Source organism: Nannobrachium achirus (assembly GCF_963921795.1).
Source record: "Nannobrachium achirus genome assembly, chromosome: 12".
Lineage (NCBI taxonomy): Eukaryota > Metazoa > Chordata > Actinopteri > Myctophiformes > Myctophidae > Nannobrachium > Nannobrachium achirus.
In genome coordinates this window covers 59,886,339-59,904,722 of record NC_137832.1, presented here as the reverse complement: position 1 = coordinate 59,904,722, position 18,384 = coordinate 59,886,339, and the positions used below count along the sequence as shown (strand labels likewise).

Sequence of the window (18,384 nt, the reverse complement as noted above, 5' to 3'; positions counted from 1 at the left end):
AGATATTTACTTTTTTTTTTTTTTTTTTTACTTGGGGCCTAAGTAAAAGTATCAATAATGCAATATGGCCTACTCTGTTACAATACAAAGTCAGGAATTCAAGGAATTAGTCCAGGAATTAGAAAGTAGCCTATACTTTATTATGCAGAATGTCCCGTTTCACACGTTTTCAAATATAATAAATCTTTGGAAAATGGCAGATCTATCTGCACGCTCACAATGAGTCACAAATAATGCCACACATTGTGAGCTTGTAGATCGGTTATTTTCAAATGGCTGAAACGTTCTAAGTTATTGTATGTTTTGTATAATAACCCAAATCTACAAAGTAACTATAGTAACGAAAGTTTTCAAATAATTGTAGTGGAGTAAAAGTACAATGTTGATCTCTGGAGTAGTAGAAGTAAAATAAAACTAGACCAGGTCAACCTGGTTGTGCCAGACCCCCTGTCTGTCATCATCATTTATGACATCATGCCTTTTGTAGGCATGTCATCATCATGTCATCATCATATATACCCTTTATATAGAAAACCCGGACAGACCGACATTTGCTTATGTAGGCCTACCCATTTCATGGGTCTGGCAATGAATGAAAATTGGAAATACTCAAGTAAAGTAGCTGCTACAAAGACAAATATCTCAAAATTGTACTTAAGTACAGTCAGTACTTAAGTATATGTACTTAGTTACTTTACCCCACTGCCAGTGGTCATTGGGTAATGAATCATTGGTCACACAGGACACCTGACACGGTCAATGCCTCACACTTCAGCTTTTTTCCTTTTTCTTTTTTTCCTCCCTTTCCTAAAGCTGCACAGTTTGGGTGCTGGGGGTGTAGGCTAACGGTGTTGATTTACTCCCAGGACGACCTTAAAAACGTGGTCCCGCCTCCCCGAAGCTCGCTCCCCGGCCTCCTCCTCCTCTGATTGGCGGCCGGGGCGCGGATGGAAGTGGCTGCAGAAATGCAAAACTTGTTGCTGGTTCCCTGGACCCAGCGTTGATCTCACACACAGCGCCGAGCGCCCCACACTCCAGTGCGATCTGTCTGCTGTGAATCGCTCCCAGCTGGACTAGTAGAGAAGAGACCACACCACCACCACCACCACCACCAGAGCCGGGAGACGGAGTCAGTCAGTGTGCGAGACGCACGGAGACAGAACGAGAGAGACGGACGGACGGCGGAGGAGGAGGGTTTCTTCTTATTTTTCCGTGCTGTTTTTGCAACCACATGATCTGGAGCGGATGAGAGAATGCTGTCAAGCCGCTCCGCGGTGCTTGGTTGAGCGGGCAGTCAGTCGGGTGCCCGCCGCGGCTCGTCGGGGGTTGAGGAGGAGGACGCGTAAAAAGCGCACCACTCTCCAAGCGGCGCCCGGACGGTTTTGGATATTATAGCGCCTTTGCCTGCTGTTCTGGACTTATCGCTTTATTTTACACCACTTTACTTGACTGCTGCTGACCTAAAAATGATCAGCGGGCGGCGGTTTGCTGGAATGTTGAAGGATATATACGCGGTCGTTTTTTTATAATATATAGGCTATTTTTATTCCCAAGCTACGAGGAGAGATTGTTGTAACTGCCTATATAAGCGTCTCCGTGGACTTTGTTTTTTCCGTCTCTCGAGATGGGACCGTCACCGTCCAGTCGCCACCGGGACATTTGACATCGAAAATGGAATAATGAATTAAACGGCAAGAAACTGAGCTATTTCACATCTTTTTTTCTTTCTTTCTTTTTTTCCCATTTCTTTATTTTTTTATTTTTAGACGTCTGAGCTCCGTCATCACAAATTAGAGAGAGATGTTTGTGTTTTGTGCACGCAATGAAAATATACGCACACAGGAAACTTTGGAATACGAGCTGTCTGTCACACATGCTGCGAAGTTAAATATGTGTAGGCTATAATTTGTCATCCCAATCCAAAGGAATAAGACGAGCAGAAAAACGGCACGCATAAGCGCGGACGCTATTCACATGCTTATTTCACCATTTATCCCCCTTTATTTCCGATGCACTGCAGAAGTTGGAAAAAAACCTTTTGAAACAGAACAATTAAGAGATTATTCGGTGAGTTAAAATTTTAAACGACCTCCCCCCATCCCCTTCCCCCCTTTTTTAAAGAGATAAATATATCTACTTTTGTGAAGTTTTTTGTGTCCCCCTCCTCCGTTTTTGAGGACGGGGGGAGAATAACAGACAGAATCAGTCTGCCGATGCCTGGCAAGCTGGCTGTCATGTGGGATTGATAGCGGGGAGGGAGTATGTTTGGGCTGGAGCAGTTTGGTTCTCAGATTAATAGCAGAAACCCTGGCCAGTCGGAGAGAAACATAAACCAACCGAGACTGAACATGGGCTCCCATTATAAAAGCCCCGGTGGTTTTCACGGAGGAGGAGGCCCGCCGGGAGCCGTGGAGCCGGGCATGGGCCCCATGAACGAGCCGCCGATGCTCGGGCTCAACATGAACATGAACGGCGAGCAGTACGGGGGCTTCCACCCGCGGGGCCACGCAGACATGCATGCGGGCGGCGGACTCCAGCAGCAGCCTCCGCAGCAACAAGGAGGAGGACCCATGCATGGATTTTTTAACAACCAGCAACCTCATCAAGGACATCCCCACGGCGGCCACCAGTCTCACCCCCACCAACATCACCCTCACTTCGGCGGCAACTTTGGGGGCCCGGACCCGGGGTCATCCTGCTTGCACGGTGGCAGGCTAATGGGCTACAATAACAATGGCATGGGACCACAGCAGGGCTTTGGAGAGGGGTTTGATCCCCTCACGGAGGGCCAGGCGGGGGACGGCTTCCCCCAGCAGCAGCAGCAGCAGCAGCAGCGGCCGGGTAACATGCCCGACTTCCAGCATCACGGGCCTCCCAGTGGGAACCACGCCGTCCCTGCCCCCTGCTTGCCCCTGGACCAGTCACCTAACAGGGCGGCGTCCTTTCACGGCCTCCCGTCTTCGTCGTCCTCTTCCTCCGAGTCTCACGGCCTGGAGCCTCGAAGGATGCCCACCCAGGGAGCCGTGGAGGGCTTAGAGTATAATTTCCCCAACGAGCCTCCGTCCGGACATTTTGACGTACCCGTGTTTTCCCCCTCAGAATCAGAATCTCAGTTGCCCCATTTCGGGCCAGGGAGGCCAGTCGCCGGTGGGAATTTCCCCGGCAACCCCGGCATGCCTCGTACGCCGGGCATGCAGGGCATCGCCAAGGGACACCAGCCGCCCCCCCAGCCCCAGCAGCCTCAGCCGCCGCCGCAGCACGGAGTGTTTTTTGAGCGTTTTGGAAACGGCCGGAAGGTGCCCGTGGGAATGGAGCCGGGGGTGAACGCTAGACATCCTCTCATGCAGCAGCAGCAGCAGGCTGGCTTGATGGGGAGACAGAACTCGTGCCCCCCTGGTCTCCCACGCCCCCCTCAGCCCGAACCCGGCTCCTCCAACCCCAACATTCTGGACGGAGGGGTCATGATGCCGGGCCAACACAACCAGTTTGAATATCCCATTCACAGACTGGAAAATAGGAGCCTGCACCCCTATGGGGACCCCATGTTTAATATGCAACAGTCAGCCCCCCCTCCCGCCTCCCAACAGCCCCCGAATCAGAGACTGCAACACTTTGACTCCCCTTATATGAACATGGCCAAAAGGCCCAGGTTCGACTTCCCCAACGCGCACGGCGGAGAGGGCTGGGGCGGTGGCATCGAGAACCATCTTTCGCCCTCGGCCTATCCTGGCCTGCCTGGAGAGTTCACTCCACCTGTGAGCGAAGGTTTCCCGCCTGGCCCCCTGCAGCACGCGGGGCCTGAACAGCAGTCCCTGCAGCAGCGTCAGAACGCGGCCATGATGATCAAGCAGATGGCGTCTCGGAACCAACAGCAGAGAATGAGGCAGCCCAGCCTGCAGCAGCTGGGTCACCACGGCGAGGTGCCTCCCGGCCCCATGGTGCACGGAGGCCCGGTGGGGAGCATGCCTCAGCCCGGCTTCGACAGGGAGAACGGCGGCAGGATGCCCAACTTCGACGGACAGAATCCCCACGTAGCCCAGGAGAACTCCTGGTTCCCCGGGTCCCACCCACCGGGGGAGATGATGTCACGGCGCATGGGTGGAGCCGGTAACGAGTCCGGGCCTCACGACATGGCGCTGCAGCAGAACGGGGCCGGGATGATGTTCAGGCCGGGCATGGGCATGCAGGAGCCCATGAGGTTACCAGGAGACGGCCACGTGCAGGCCCTCCACTCCCCGGGCATGCACTCCCAGTTCAGCGGAAACATGGGCAACATCTCGCAGATGCAGTCGCCGGGATCGGGCGTGGGGCACCCGAACGCACCGACGGAGAGGCGGCCGGCTGATTTCCCTGCACCTTCTATGGGAGCTCAGCCGACGTTTCCTTATGGAGGGGCCAACCGTCAGGGGGCAGCCCACAGCACTCCCCAGGGGGTGAGCACCTCACCGGGGAGCTACCCTCCCCAGTCTGAGTTCCCCTCAGGCCAGCGGTCCTCCGTCAGTAAGCTGGGCGCTCTCTCCCTGGGGAACTTCAGCAAAACCAGCAGTAAAGACAATGTTTTTGGCCAGAGCTGCCTGGCGGCCCTTTCCACGGCCTGCCAGAACATGATCGCTAGCCTAGGGGCCCCCAACCTCAACGTAACGTTCAACAAGAAGAACCAAAATGAGGGCAAGCGAAAACTGAGTCAGACGGAGCAGGACATTAATAGCAGCACGGCTAACGGGACTGGCAGTGCTGCTGGTCCTGAGTATTTTCAGAGCGGCACTTCCCAGAACAGCCAGATGCCTCCTGGCTCCGGGAATAGCAACGCTAAGCCTGCATCGCAAAGCCAGACGGTGCAGGGGGAAGCCAGTGCCCTCTCCCCAAATTACAACATGGACGCTACCCCGTGCAGTGAGGGGAAAGCAGCAACAGGGAACGGGAGAGGGAGAGGGAGGAGAAAAAGAGACAGTGGACATGTGAGCCCTGGAATTTTTTTTTCCTCTGATAACGGGAACCCTGTTGTAAGTCCAGGCCAGCAGACCCCCTCGGCTGGCGTTGGGGAGAGGGGTGGGGGTACGCCCCACGAGAAACCCCTCCAGTCCCCCTCCTCATGGGGGAAAGGAGGTGACTTAATGTTGGGGGACCAGGCAGACCTGATGTCTTCTCTGGACAGTGGCATTCAAAGTGTCACCAAGTCTGACGGCAGCTCGCCACGGGTGGACTTCCCGGACGACGTCAGCAGCACCCACTACGGCAACGAGGACGAGGTGTCCTCCAGCTCGGACGCAGGCGGCCCCACCAAGCCCAGCCGCAGCCCCATGAACACCACCGGCTCGCCCAAGATGCAGAGGGGCGGCGAACACGGTGGACTGATGAACGGACAGAAGGCCCTGGGCAACATGGGCATCAACAATCACTCTACCTCGACACCACCCGACAGCTATGGACTGAGCGCTGCTGCCGGGGGTGGCGGCACGGGGGGCAACAACGGGGTGAGCCACCCGGGCACCCCGGGGTGCATGGAGCAGGTACGCACCCCGTCCAGCACCTCGGGTCAGGACGACGTCCACCCCCTGGAGATCCTGCAGGCCCAGATCCAGCTGCAGAGACAGCAGTTCAGCATCTCCGAGGACCAGCCGCTGGCCATGAAGAATGGCAAAAAGAACGGCGGCGGCGACTGTCCCTCGCAGAACGGAGACAATGAGCTGGCCCACTGCAGCCCGGATGCTGGGAAGGGCTCAATGGGGACTATTGACCTTGACACCCTCATGGCAGAGCAGCACGCCACCTGGTACGTGCCCAGCGACAAGGCCATGATGGACGGGCCGGAGGATGACAAGGCCATGGCACCCTGGGAAAAAAACAAGAGCCAAAACAACAACAGCAAAGAAGGTAATTAATTGAACTTTAATTCATTATATAACACTATTTGACAGATTTTAGAATTTTGTTTGAAAACAACACAAAAAAAAACTCAGTTAAAACCACTCTTCATAGTTTGTAATCCTCTCCATTTCTCTCTCTCTCACACACACACACACGCGCACGCACTCACACACACTATCAATCTGTCTCTTTCCCCCACTTCTTAACACACGCATCACTCACACACACACTTGCAGACAGACAACTCTCACTCTCACTGACGACGCGCAGTCAACTCCTTTATTTATTTATTTTGCCATTCAGTTTAAAATGTTCGTCTGTTAAAATAATTGTGTTTGTATAAAAGGTGGCCGGCTGTGGGCAGGCTATTATATTGACTGTGTGGAGAGTCGTCGACTCTCTTTTGAGACCTTTTGTTCACGTGCTGTGCGGGGAGCCGCCGACGCTGCGTGCGTTGCGAGGACCGTGGTTACCATTTAGCGTTTAGCCTATATACTGGATTTTGTAGAGGTTATATTGGCAGATTATATAATCTAAATTAATACATAAAAAAATCTCCCTATATTCGCCTTTGGAGAACAGTGGCAGTGTACGTTTTTTTCCCCTGATTCATATGACGCTTTAGTTTAGTAAAATAAAAGTTTTCTTTCTTCGTTTTTTCATGGTTAGTCTATCCGTGTTTGAAAGTATAGGCTATTAGAAATTAATTAGGCATGTAACTAAATTCCGGCTATTTTAAAAAATGACTTCGAAATTGATGTCGTGGGCCGTTTAGTTTTACTGTGTATTTTTCTTCTTCTCCTCATTGTGTGGAGGAAACTTCAAAAGAGCTGTGCGGAGAGAAAAGTAAACATTTCCTGTGGTTCTTTATCTCGGCTTTCAGGGTGAACAACTACATTGAGAAGATTAATAGGTTTTTGAGGATATGCGTTTTCGCAGCGGGGGCTCCCCCCCCCCCCCCCTCCCCGTGTTAGCGTGTTTGTTTTTGTTATTACCACGGGATAATGCAGGCTTATTGGGCTGGAAGTGGATTGATTTCAAGATTGTTGAAAAAACAGGGTTTTTTCGTCTTCTTCTCTCCTTTCGAGCTTGTTGTAAAAACGGAACGTTGTTATATATTATTATAAGCTTTGTGGTTTTCACGACTTTTCTAAAAAGAAAAAGAAAATAGCAGATCTACAAGCTCGCAGCGCGGCACCGAGAGCTTGTAGATCTGCTATTTTTCAATAGTTCTGTGGTCTGATTTCAATGTATTTTACGCGTGGAATTGCAATTGGTGAATTACATTTTTAAATGCATATATACAGTATACATTTTTATTTGGTAGACTTAATTCAGTCCATGCATGCATGCTGTTGGAATAATGACAACAAATAGATTATTAGTATAGGCTATAATAATAAAATACTACAAATTGGTCTATAATAACAAAACATGATAGGCTACTACAAATTATAATAACAGACACATATATATATATATATATTCTAAAGTTATTTAGCAATAATTTATCAGATCTGCACTGACATTTTGAAATTATTTTGAATTCTGTAGAACATAATATGTCCTAAACTTTAAAGTAGGCCTACTGTAGCCTATAATAGGATAAGCACTTTTGTGTAAAATTCAAAATCATATATTACTGTGATCTGTTAGTTTTTTTATTTTATTTTTGCAGTCTCATTGTCCGCTAGATTGACAGTGGCTGTCAATCAAAATACAACATATAGGTAGCCTAAATCATTCTAATGTCTTTGTTCAGTTATACGGGTACGCTTAATCGGTTAGATAACAACCACAACAGCAATAATAATTATAATAGGCTATGTTAATAATAGAATAATATACAATTATAATTATGGGAAATAATACCCAATATTGGACATGTTGTTGGGTATTTTATTTACCACTGCCGTTGGATGGGGCTTTTATTATTTAGTCCCCTCCATTTAAAGAAATGCAAAACGCTAAAACGGTTATGGGACGGTTGCCACTGCTGCTACATAAAGAGATGGGTCGCTGCTTGCTTCGCTGCATGCCTGTAAAGCCAGCCGGCTATAATTCAATCGCCACGGCCACGCAGGGGACGGACGAGCCACGGGAAGGCCTTTTTCACGTGAATAGGTTACTGGCTGGTGGAGTGGTGGGTGGTGGTGGGGTGGTGGTGGTGGGGTGGTCGCAGGCACTGGCAGCCCCCAGCCCAGCCCAGCGCGTTCTCATGGGCTCTTTGTTCGTTCTGGCTATATAACTGTGTGTGTGTGTGTGTGTGTGTGTGTGTGTGTGTGTGTGTGTGTGTGTGTGTGTGTGTGTGTGTGTGTGTGTGTGTGTGTGTGTGTGAGACAGAGAGAGAGAGATGGAGAGAGAGGGGACAGGGGAGAGGGAGGGGGGCCGCGGGGGGCCACCGAATCTGGAGTCAAGGCGCATTGTTTAAGGCAACCGAGCAGCCAGTCATTCAGTCACACAGACTTATTCTATTGCCTTCTGATTAAATTTCTCCAAGGGGTGATTAAAAAAAAAAACGCTATCCCCCCCCCCCCTCCGGGCACACCCGCATATATTCCGTCCCGAAGAGAAACCGCGACGATCCACAACAAGACTTTATCGTCGTTGTCGGGTGGAAACCTCGTATCTCCAGGTTTCAAATGTTATAGCCTATAAGTAAAGCCCTGCTTCATCATTACAAGGCCGTCGCGCACAAAAGTAGTGAAAACAGCAGATCTACAACGCACACGCTTGTAGATCGGCTGTTTTCACTAGTTTAAGTCATTTTTTTTTAAATGATAAATGCAAAAAAACGAACGGCTTATTCGGACATACAAGGTTTTCACCCGACAACAACCTTATATATACAGCCCAGGTATATAGCAATATGTTGTCTCCTCTCCTCCCCTCTCCGTCTCTTCGTGCGCGCCATCATACATTCTCCTCTCCTCTCCTCTCCTCTGCTCTGCTCGATCTCTCTCCCTCTCCCTGCATGAGGCACAACGCATGCAGCAGCAGCAAGCAGCAGCAGCTCCGGAGCGATCGATAGCTAGTTAGCACAAATCACGGCTCTTGACAGTTTCTCATTTGAGTGCTTCAGACAGCGAAGATGAAAAAGGGTGGAGGTGTATTTTTCCGGATTTCTTTTCTTCTTTTTTTTTTTTTTTTAAAAGATTGAATCCGATGCTTTAAGCCAGTGTTTCTCAAATGGGGGTACGTGTACCCCTAGGGGTACGCAGAGGTACTACATAGGGTACTTGAGAGAACACAATGGAGAAAATAATATTTTACTGTCATGTTTAACGATACAACATTGACAAAATATTTGTGAACATGCTGCTCTGCATAGCTTTAAACCAAATCAAGTATGAATTTTACTGTCTACTGGATAGAGAACAGGTTACTTACTTTTATTTTCAACATATTGACATAAAAACTGGACTTTTGTTGTCAGTATTGTCTAGTCAAAATGATGTCGATTTGAAGGGGGTACTTTGATTCAGCAATCAGGAAAAGGAGGTACTGATGAAGCCCAAAAAGTTTGAGAACCACTGCTTTAAGCTACACAGAAAAAAAATATATATATAAATAAAATAACAATGTGATAATTTAAAGCACAAGTTCACAAAGGACAGTTGTTTCATAACAACAGCATGTTTTAGACTATATAATTATTCAAACTGTAGTCTAGGCTACATCATAATAATATGCAGAAGGCATAATGTTTAATGTATAGACTATAGTCATCATTCATGATATTAGCCTACATTATTTTTTGACAATGATGGACACATTTTCGGTGTGTTGTAAGTTAGAGTTAAAAGAAAAACATTGTGTTTTTCGTGGGTTAACAAGGCTCATAGTTTTATTTACGTTCTCGTGTCATATTAATTAAGTTAATTAAGTTAACAACATCATACAGACAGTTCATTCAGACATTATAGCCCGCCTACTTTTATAAGCAAAAGTCATAATGACTGCTCTAAAATGGTAACAGACACTGGGCCCTATTATGATCCAGGTCTTATGCATTATGCCTTAACTTCTTTACCTTTTTTTCACTATTTTGAAAAACATTTTTAAATACTTCAAATGCTGATCTACATCTGCACGTTGTGAACTTGCAGATCAGCTAGTTGAAATATTTAAAAAACAAAAACAAAATAGTAAAAAAAGGCAAAGAAGATAAGGCATAAGACCTGGATCATAATAGGGCCCTAAATGTCTTAAACGTACGAGCTATTAATTTAAATGGCATCCTTGACTCTAAAAATGGTTAATCATTAAAATAAATATAAAATATCATAGTTGTCACATATAGGCCTAAGCTCGGTTTTCCCCAAGGTGTCAACCTGCTGACATCAATATAGCCTTTGGTATGGGGTGGGGCGTATAGCCAGGGTGTGTGTTCTGATTACTCAATAAATAGCCCCTTTTCCACTGGCCCAACACCACACTACACCACTCCACACCACACCGCCCACTTGTGCCAGGTGTTCCACTACAAGGACCTGGGTAGATGTGAAAGTGGTACTAAATGTGGTACTTAAAAGTATCCAATCTAGAGTAGGTCTGAGCTAGGCCAAACAGGGCCAAACACTTCATAATGACTGATCACTCACTGACTTTTCATTTAGACCACCATGTAATGCATGATAATAGATTCTATTGTGTTATAACCACTATTATAATCTATTATAGTGTAGTATCATAGTAATACATTAATACTTTATAGTGTATTATAATCACAGTTATAATAATCCATTATAGTGTATTATAATTTAGGATAGTTGTAATACAAATTTATATTGTATTATAATCACAGTTAAAAGGGTCAATTTGTTTCTTACCGATATGGGTACCTTTGCGTAATGGAAAATGTAGATATTTTTATGTGGTGCGGTGTGGTGTGGTCTAGTGTGGTGTGGTGCTAAAGCTGCAGTCAAAAAGGGGTAAATGGGACAGTTTTTTTTAAAGCATGGGTGTCCTGCGTGATTGTGCTAATTGGTGGCTTTATAGACTAGCACTCAGTGTTTTATGGGAGGTTGACTTTAACTGCCCAAGCGAGACGGGTTGGGATGTGGTTTTTGTGTGTGTGTGTATTTGGGTGAAGCAGAGGTCTTTTGCGATGTCATTTTGACAGAAAGAGCCTTTTTTACATGAATATGAGGAGGGGTTGTTGGCAGTGCAGGAAGGAGGAAGGGGAGAGAGGATGGGGTTAAGGGTCTGTGTAGGTCAGGGGTTCCCAAACTTTTTTGTCTCAGGGCACCCCATAAATATTGTTTTAATCCGAGGCACCCCTACATTATCATTTTCACTCCCAGCAGCTTGTGGTCGTTGTTCGGGTGGAAACCTTGTATGTTCAAAACCGCTCGTTTTGTATTTCATCATCTATAAAATGTACTAAACTAGTGAAAACAGCAGATCTACAAGCACATGTGCTACTGTGCTTGTAGATCGGCTGTTTTCACTGTGCTTGTAGATCGGCTGTTTTCACTAGTCTTGTGCAACAGTCTTGTATGATGAAGCAGGGCCTTGCTTTACCAAAAGACATACAGTACACATTTGAAACTTGGAGATATGAGGTTTCTGCCCGACAGTGATTATGTTCCGAGGAAAACGTTGAGATAATTGCCATTTTGGTTAGAACTGACTGAAAATAACGTTGTACTTCAAGTTTAAAACGATACTAAATATTTTTTTTCAAGTGTCCAAATAAATTCCAAATATTATCAAATCATCTCACGGCACCACCTGGACTGCCGTCGCGGCACCCCAGGGTGCCCCCGTCACCCACTTTGAAAACCCCTGGTGTAGGTGAGAGCTTTCAATCACCCTTTAGGCCGCAGCGTGGCTTCGAGAACACAGCGTCTGCCAAAAAAGTCGAAGTTTTATAAAACTAGTTTAACTTTTTTCTTTTTTAGTGGGTCATTTTGTCACCGGGTGTGTGCCTGCATGCCTTGGCTTGTAAATGGAGTCATTTTAGTGCTACAGGCAATGTCTTATGTCCATTTCAGACTAGCAGAGGAGAGCCACAGGTCTTGTTGTTGGGCCCAGCGTATTGAATAGGACCCCTCTCTCTCTCTGTTGAAATGCAATATTATTCTCCTTGGTGGCAACCGCCCCTGGGGGTATTTGAATATACAGACAAATAGGAGCTGCAGTACAATGTTGAAGAACACAAACACGACGAGCGTGAGGAGGCACCAACCAGACGGCAGAGTCGAGGGGTAAAAAAAATAAGAAAGCAGGAAAGCAAAACAAAAAAAAAGTTGGACTGTTGCTTATTTGTTGAAGAGCTGTAAATATGTTGATTTCTGTTCGCCCTGTGCGTGCATCCCCAGCTGACCTGTCTTCTCCGTGCATGCATGCACGGTCCCTGTGTGGCTGTTTAGAGCGCTGTGCTTGCTTGCAGCAGTAATAATGGCACCCCTCGGACCCAGCCATACGTGCACCACTTTCTATCCACGATAGGCAGCGTGTGTAGCAGCTGAAGCTGTAGCTCCTCACTTAGGGTACAAGTAATGCCTGCTGCTGTATAAGCCTGGGGGCCTGGAGAGCCTGGTTAACCATGGACCCCCCCTCTCCCCCCATAGAGGTGAAGTGTTAGGGGGGCTGCTATGTGGGGCCAGGAGGGAAGTGTAGTGGACATCAGCTATGATGTGTTCACCTTCTTCTTTGTCAGTTTAACGGAACGGGTACACACTATTGTGTATCATTATTTTATGCTTTAACTATTGAAAAATAGCAGATATACAAGCTCACAGCGCGGCACCGAGTGAACATTATAATTTTGACCCGATTCTATAAGTGTCTTTTGAATCCTTTAAGATTTTTTGAAAACCCTATGTTTCTATGTCAGCAATCTGGCCAGCCATCGTCAAAGAAAAGGTCCTTTTCACTTAAATGGAGCTCGGTTAGTCAGTTCTTGAGAGACTACTATATGTCAGTGGTTCTCAAACCTTTTCACGTGAAGGACCTCCAAAATGATATTTATTTGGCCACGGACCCCCATCTCAAAATATTTAGTTCCAGGGACCACCCAGAAGCAAAATTTGAGTTACAAACGTTCGCTTCAAAAATACATATATTCAAAGATTTGCACACATTTTCACGACTTTTTCAAAAATAGCAGATCTACAAGCTCACAGCGCGGCACTCGGTGCCGCGCTGTGAGCTTGTATATCTGCTATTTTTCCACTGGTTAAAGCATTCAATGATTCTAGCCCTAAATGGGTTAACCCATTTTAGACCTGCAAAGCAATCTGTGTCACTTAAGAAGGCAAGTTAGAAGGCATTCTGTTGCTATCGGGCAGAAACCTCTTATATATCCATTTAACCTTTTATGTTTTCTTTTGTAAATTAGTGCCCTATTTGATCATACTACATTACAGTGTCACACAAACGTACCTAAAGTAGCAGATCTACAAGCTCAAAGCGCGTCACACTTGTACATGTGCTACTTTTGCTATTTTTTTACTTTGATTCCTGAAAAGTAACAGTTTTTGGAAATATGAGGTTTCCACTCGACAGAGACGATTTTTATATCTATTTCCGATTTTCACACTAGTTTAATGTTTGTTAACAGGACCTTAGTTTAAAGTGCTACTGTAAATTAACACTTGAGTATTTTCTTTTTTTTTAACCGCGTTCCCCTTCTACATTCCTTATCTTCACCAGAGAGACCTGACCGTTCATTTTGAAAGTCATGCACACTGCTGATAACGGGCAAACGGCGAGCATGAGGAAATGATTCAGTTCGTTTTTCATACGCATGAGTATATATATATATATATATATATATATATATATATATATATATATTTTTTTTTTTTTATTTTCCCACTTTTTGCCACATGGATTTTTCTCCACTAAATTGCGTGACTTTTTTTTAAAATCATAACCCTTTGGATTAGTCCCCGTGTAGTTCTCATCAGTGGAATAACTAGTGTTGAATAAAGGTCTTAAATCTCCCCCTCCCCCGTTTGGTCTTGTTTTGACAGGTTAAGATTTGCAAAGCGGGCTACTTACACGTTATCACGTTCATTAGAAAGCGGTTTAATCCATTGAAACGGAGCATATCGATATTCTAGCTGAAAGAACAATCCTGTAGAGACGTTCCTTCTCCCCCCGTGCCCCCTTTTTGCTTTTCCTATCTCTATTGATCTGTTAAAAATCATACTTAGAGTATTGATGTTTTTGCTATACGACAAACCGGCCCCGCAAATCACACTGGTAATTTTCTATTTCCTTTTTCTCAGAAAGGATTGGAAGGTGGGGGGAAAAAAAAAAATCTTTTGATTGACATTTTGCTTGAATGTTGAAGGGAAAAAAAATAAAAAGAGCTCGAGGCAGTCCATGTTCCCTACCTGTCATTACACTGTGTTTTGTATTGACTTTTTCAACAACACGCACGCACAGCGAGCCTTTCTGCACTCTCCTGTTGCCGCAGTAATGATTATGATTATCATAATCATAGCAATTAGCCTGGGTAATATTGTTTCCTAAAAGTGCCAGTTCATCCTCCCGGCAACATCCTGTGCTGTGTGAGCCGAGCCCACTTGGTTTATGGACTGAATTTGTCATGTTTAAGAAGTGACAGGTTGCTTTATATATGCCTGGGTGTGTGCCGGTATACTGTGAGCAATGTTATGCTACATTATGGCACAAGACAAATTCTGTATGCTGTGCAAAAAGTTTTAGGCACTTTAGATGGTTTTACAAAAAAACATTTGTCTTAGCTGGTTATTTTATCTCTACTACACATGTTAAAAGGATATATCGTATCGTCGTTGTCGAGCGGAAACCTCGTATCTCCAAGTTTCACATTTGTACGTTCTTTCGTAAAGTAAAAGCGCTGCTTAAGGTGGTCGCACAAAAGTAGTGAAAACAGCAGATCTACAAGCACACAACGCCTCGCAACGGCTGTTTTCACTAGTTTAAATCTTTTTTTTAAATGATAAATGCAAAACGAACGGTTTTGGACATACAGGGTTTTCAGCCGACAACGACGATATTTTAGAGTTTAACAAATCCTTGCGCAAACAGTTAAATAATCCAGTGAGATATCTTAGGTTGTTAAAGAAAGAAAGCGTCAAAGTAAAAGACCACATTCCAGATTCAAAAAAGAAAAGAGAACATAAGGATTATAGCTATAGAGCTCAGTGCATGATTACACGATTATGCCAAACAGGTGCTAATGTAATTTGAAATAAAAATCATTAACTGAAATAGAAACAGCTGCGTAGGTGGAAGAAGACTGGGGTGGGTGGGGAACAGCAGCTATACTAGAAATTGAGGTTTGCTGAATACGTTTTAAAGTGCAGAGGTTTGAAGGAGGAGACAGTTTAATCTAAAACAAATCTTACACACCGTGGCAAAAAGTGAGGGCATGGCTACGATATGCACACAAGGTGGTCGTCCTGCGCCACCAGCAAGCTCTCTCAGTCAGCAGACAGACATTTTGAGTCCGACAGGTGTTTCCATAAGGTGCTGTCCAAGCTCTTCTACAGAAGCACAAATAAACAGGCGAGTTGAGTTGAGGACCGGAAACTCAGTGGTGGTCGGGCCAAGGGAACTGAGTGTGCAAGCAGACGAAAGACACATCAGGCTAGACTTCTCTTTTTGCGTTCGAACGATGTTTCCAGCATGGCCTTCGGCTTAGGAACTGGCAGAAACAACACTGGGACCCTGCGTGGTGCACAGATAGATATGGTTATACCTTTATTATCCCACGGGGGGAAATCAGTCGCCCAGGGGCTGCACAGCAGTTAAGGTATTTAGTCACAGGAGTGTGAAAAGAAAAAAGTACTGTTGTGTACAGCAATAAACAAGGCAAACAAGGCACAAAATTAAAAACGGAGGTAAAAACCAACCGTCTGGAGAACGGTGGTCTGCATGGAAGACTTGCAGCCAAAAAGCCATGCTTCTGATGTGGAAACAACTACTAGGATGACTGTGTTTTTGTTGAGCTGCAAATTCAGCCCCACTTAGACCTCTCTGTACTTGATTAAACGGAACTCTTAAGATCACATTTGGTACACTCTTATTTCACTCAACACAAATCGATTTGGCCAAAACCTCACAACGCGTTGTGATTTTGTAGATCAGCGATTTTTGGCGAACGTTCCCCCCAGAATAGGGATGCTGGGTATTCAAGTGGTTTAACAAAGGTGGCCTTTTAATTTTCAAGCATATTTTGATTATCGCAGTAATATGGTTAATCACAATTAGCTTTGCCACAACCGTCGTGACATGTAATCTCTATATATGCATCAAAACACAAAAACTGGTGTGCATAAAAAATTTCTGGATTGATTCTAAGTTAACAAAACTGAAATATTTGGCTCTAATGTAAGGCAGGTTGTTTGCCGAAGGGCACAGAAAGTGCTACCAAGGATGAGTGTCCACACAGGCAGCGGTGGGTGAAGCGTGGTGAAGCGTTTCTCGCAGGTTTAGCGGGTTGCATTTCTTGCCAATGGAGTGGGAGATTTGGTCCGAATTAGTGGTGGCCTCGATGCGGAGAAGTACAGGCCAGATTCTTATTCATGACGCAATACCACCAGGGAGGCATCATCAGGTCTGTCCCAAATCCATCCTGCATGCAGCACGACAACGACCCCAGTCATACAGCCAAAGGCACACAACCCTGTCTTCTAGTGAAAAGAACAACACAGAGCCCTGCAACGCAGGCCCCTGATCTCCACCTCATCCAGTCCGTCTGTGATTACACCAAGAGACATGAGAATTTGGGACGGCCTAAATCCACACGACTGTGGCAATTTCTCCAAGATGTTTGGAAGGATAACAATTTAACCAACCTACCGACTATCTTAAACATGCACAGTACCAAGTGTACCTGGGCGAAGTGGTACTGTTTTAACCTTCAAATACCACTTTAACTATTATTTTATGCTTTAACTATTGAAAAATAGCAGATATACAAGCTCACAGCGCGGCACCGAGTGCCGCGCTGCAAGCTTGTAGATCTGCTATTTTTGAAAAATCGTGAAAATGTGTGCAAGTCTTTGAATATCTTTGACCCCACTTCTAAATCCTTCTTCTAAATCATGGCTGTTCTTAAACTTCTTCATGTCAAGGACCCCCAAAACTACAGGTATTTGGCCACGGACCCCCATCTCAAAATATGTTGTTCAAGGGACCACCCAGAAGCAAATATTTGAGTTACAAATGTTCGCTTTTAAATGGATATATTCAGAGACTTGCAAAAAAAAAAAACATGATTTTTCAAAAATAGCAAAGATAGCAAGCTCGCAGCGCGCTGTGAACTTGTATATTATCTGCTATTTTTCAATAGTTAAAGCATTCAATAATTCTAGGCCTAAATGGGTTAAAAGGTCACCCCGGATATTGATTCGATTTACATTTTCTATTATGTTGTCCATTGATAAATAAAAACTATTCATGGCATTATTGTCATTGAAAGCATTCTCACTTTACAGCTTATAGAGTGCCCTAAAACCATTGCACAGTACACGGTATGCAGAAAAGATTTAGTGTAAAAATGCAACGTTTTGAGAAATCTTGTGATGGTTTCTCTCTCCACCTCTTGTCAGTGCGGTTGTCTTTCGTGCAAAGCAAGTCACATCGTCCTCAGCGAATCCATCCCTGGCGTGGGAAAAAGAATCGCACTATATATTTTGGTTCTTTTTTAAGGATGAATGCTTGTCACTCTCTCTCTCGCTCTCTCTCTGTGTGTGTGTGTGTGTGTGTGTGTGTGTGTGTGTGTGTGTGTGTGTGTGTGTGTGCGTGTGCGTGTGCGTGTGCGTGTGCACGTGTGCGCTGTGTGTGTGCGCGCGCTGTGTGTGTGTGTGTGTGTGTGTGTGTGGGTGTGGTGAAGGGCCAGTTTGTAGCCAATGGAACCTGATAGTGAGCAGTTGTCAGCCGTAGACATAATGTTTGATTTATGTAGACTCGGTGTGGCAAGCTCACGCGTCGCTCAGACCTCATCTCAGGTGTCTCTGGGTAGAACGGGCTCACGGGAGTATTTACTTGTCTCGTCGTAAACGGTGTGGGACGGAAAAAAAGGACCTATTTTGTAGTTTAAGGCATTTCAAAACTTTGACAGAAATGGGGTTGTGTGTATGTGTGTACACTAGTACAATGTGCATTGCATGCCTGCATTTTCTACTATTATCGTCGTCGTCGGGTGGAAACCTTGTATGTCCAAAACCGTTCGTTTTTATCATTTAAAAAATGAACTAAACTAGTGAAAACAGCCGATCTACAAGCACACAACGTCTCGCGCCGCGAGGCGTTGTGTGCTTGTAGATCGGCTGTTTTCACTACTTTTGTGCGACGGCCTTGTCTGATGAAGCAGGGCTTTACTTCGTAAAAAACCTACAAATTTGAAACTTGGAGATACGAGGTTTCTGCCCGACAGTGACGATATGCTATGCTGGCCTGGGCTCCACTATAATGACAGTCAAGGGGAAACCTGTTAGAAAAGTGTGAGTGACTCTATGACTGATGTGAACAGGAGAAAAGTATGAATGAATGAGAGGTGGTGTAAAG

General features: G+C 45.5%; 1 protein-coding gene across 1 annotated transcript in view; it reads left to right on the top strand.

Moving 5' to 3' along the window:
- Nucleotides 1-2,261: 2,261 nt before the first annotated feature.
- Nucleotides 2,262-18,384, top strand: part of mn1b (meningioma 1b) — a gene marked incomplete at both ends in the record, with an annotated part of 30,917 nt that continues 14,794 nt past the window's right edge. The window contains one exon of the mRNA XM_080739014.1: nt 2,262-5,874. Within this exon, the coding sequence (XP_080595140.1) occupies nt 2,262-5,874 (3,613 nt within the window). The remainder of the gene's footprint in view (nt 5,875-18,384) is intronic.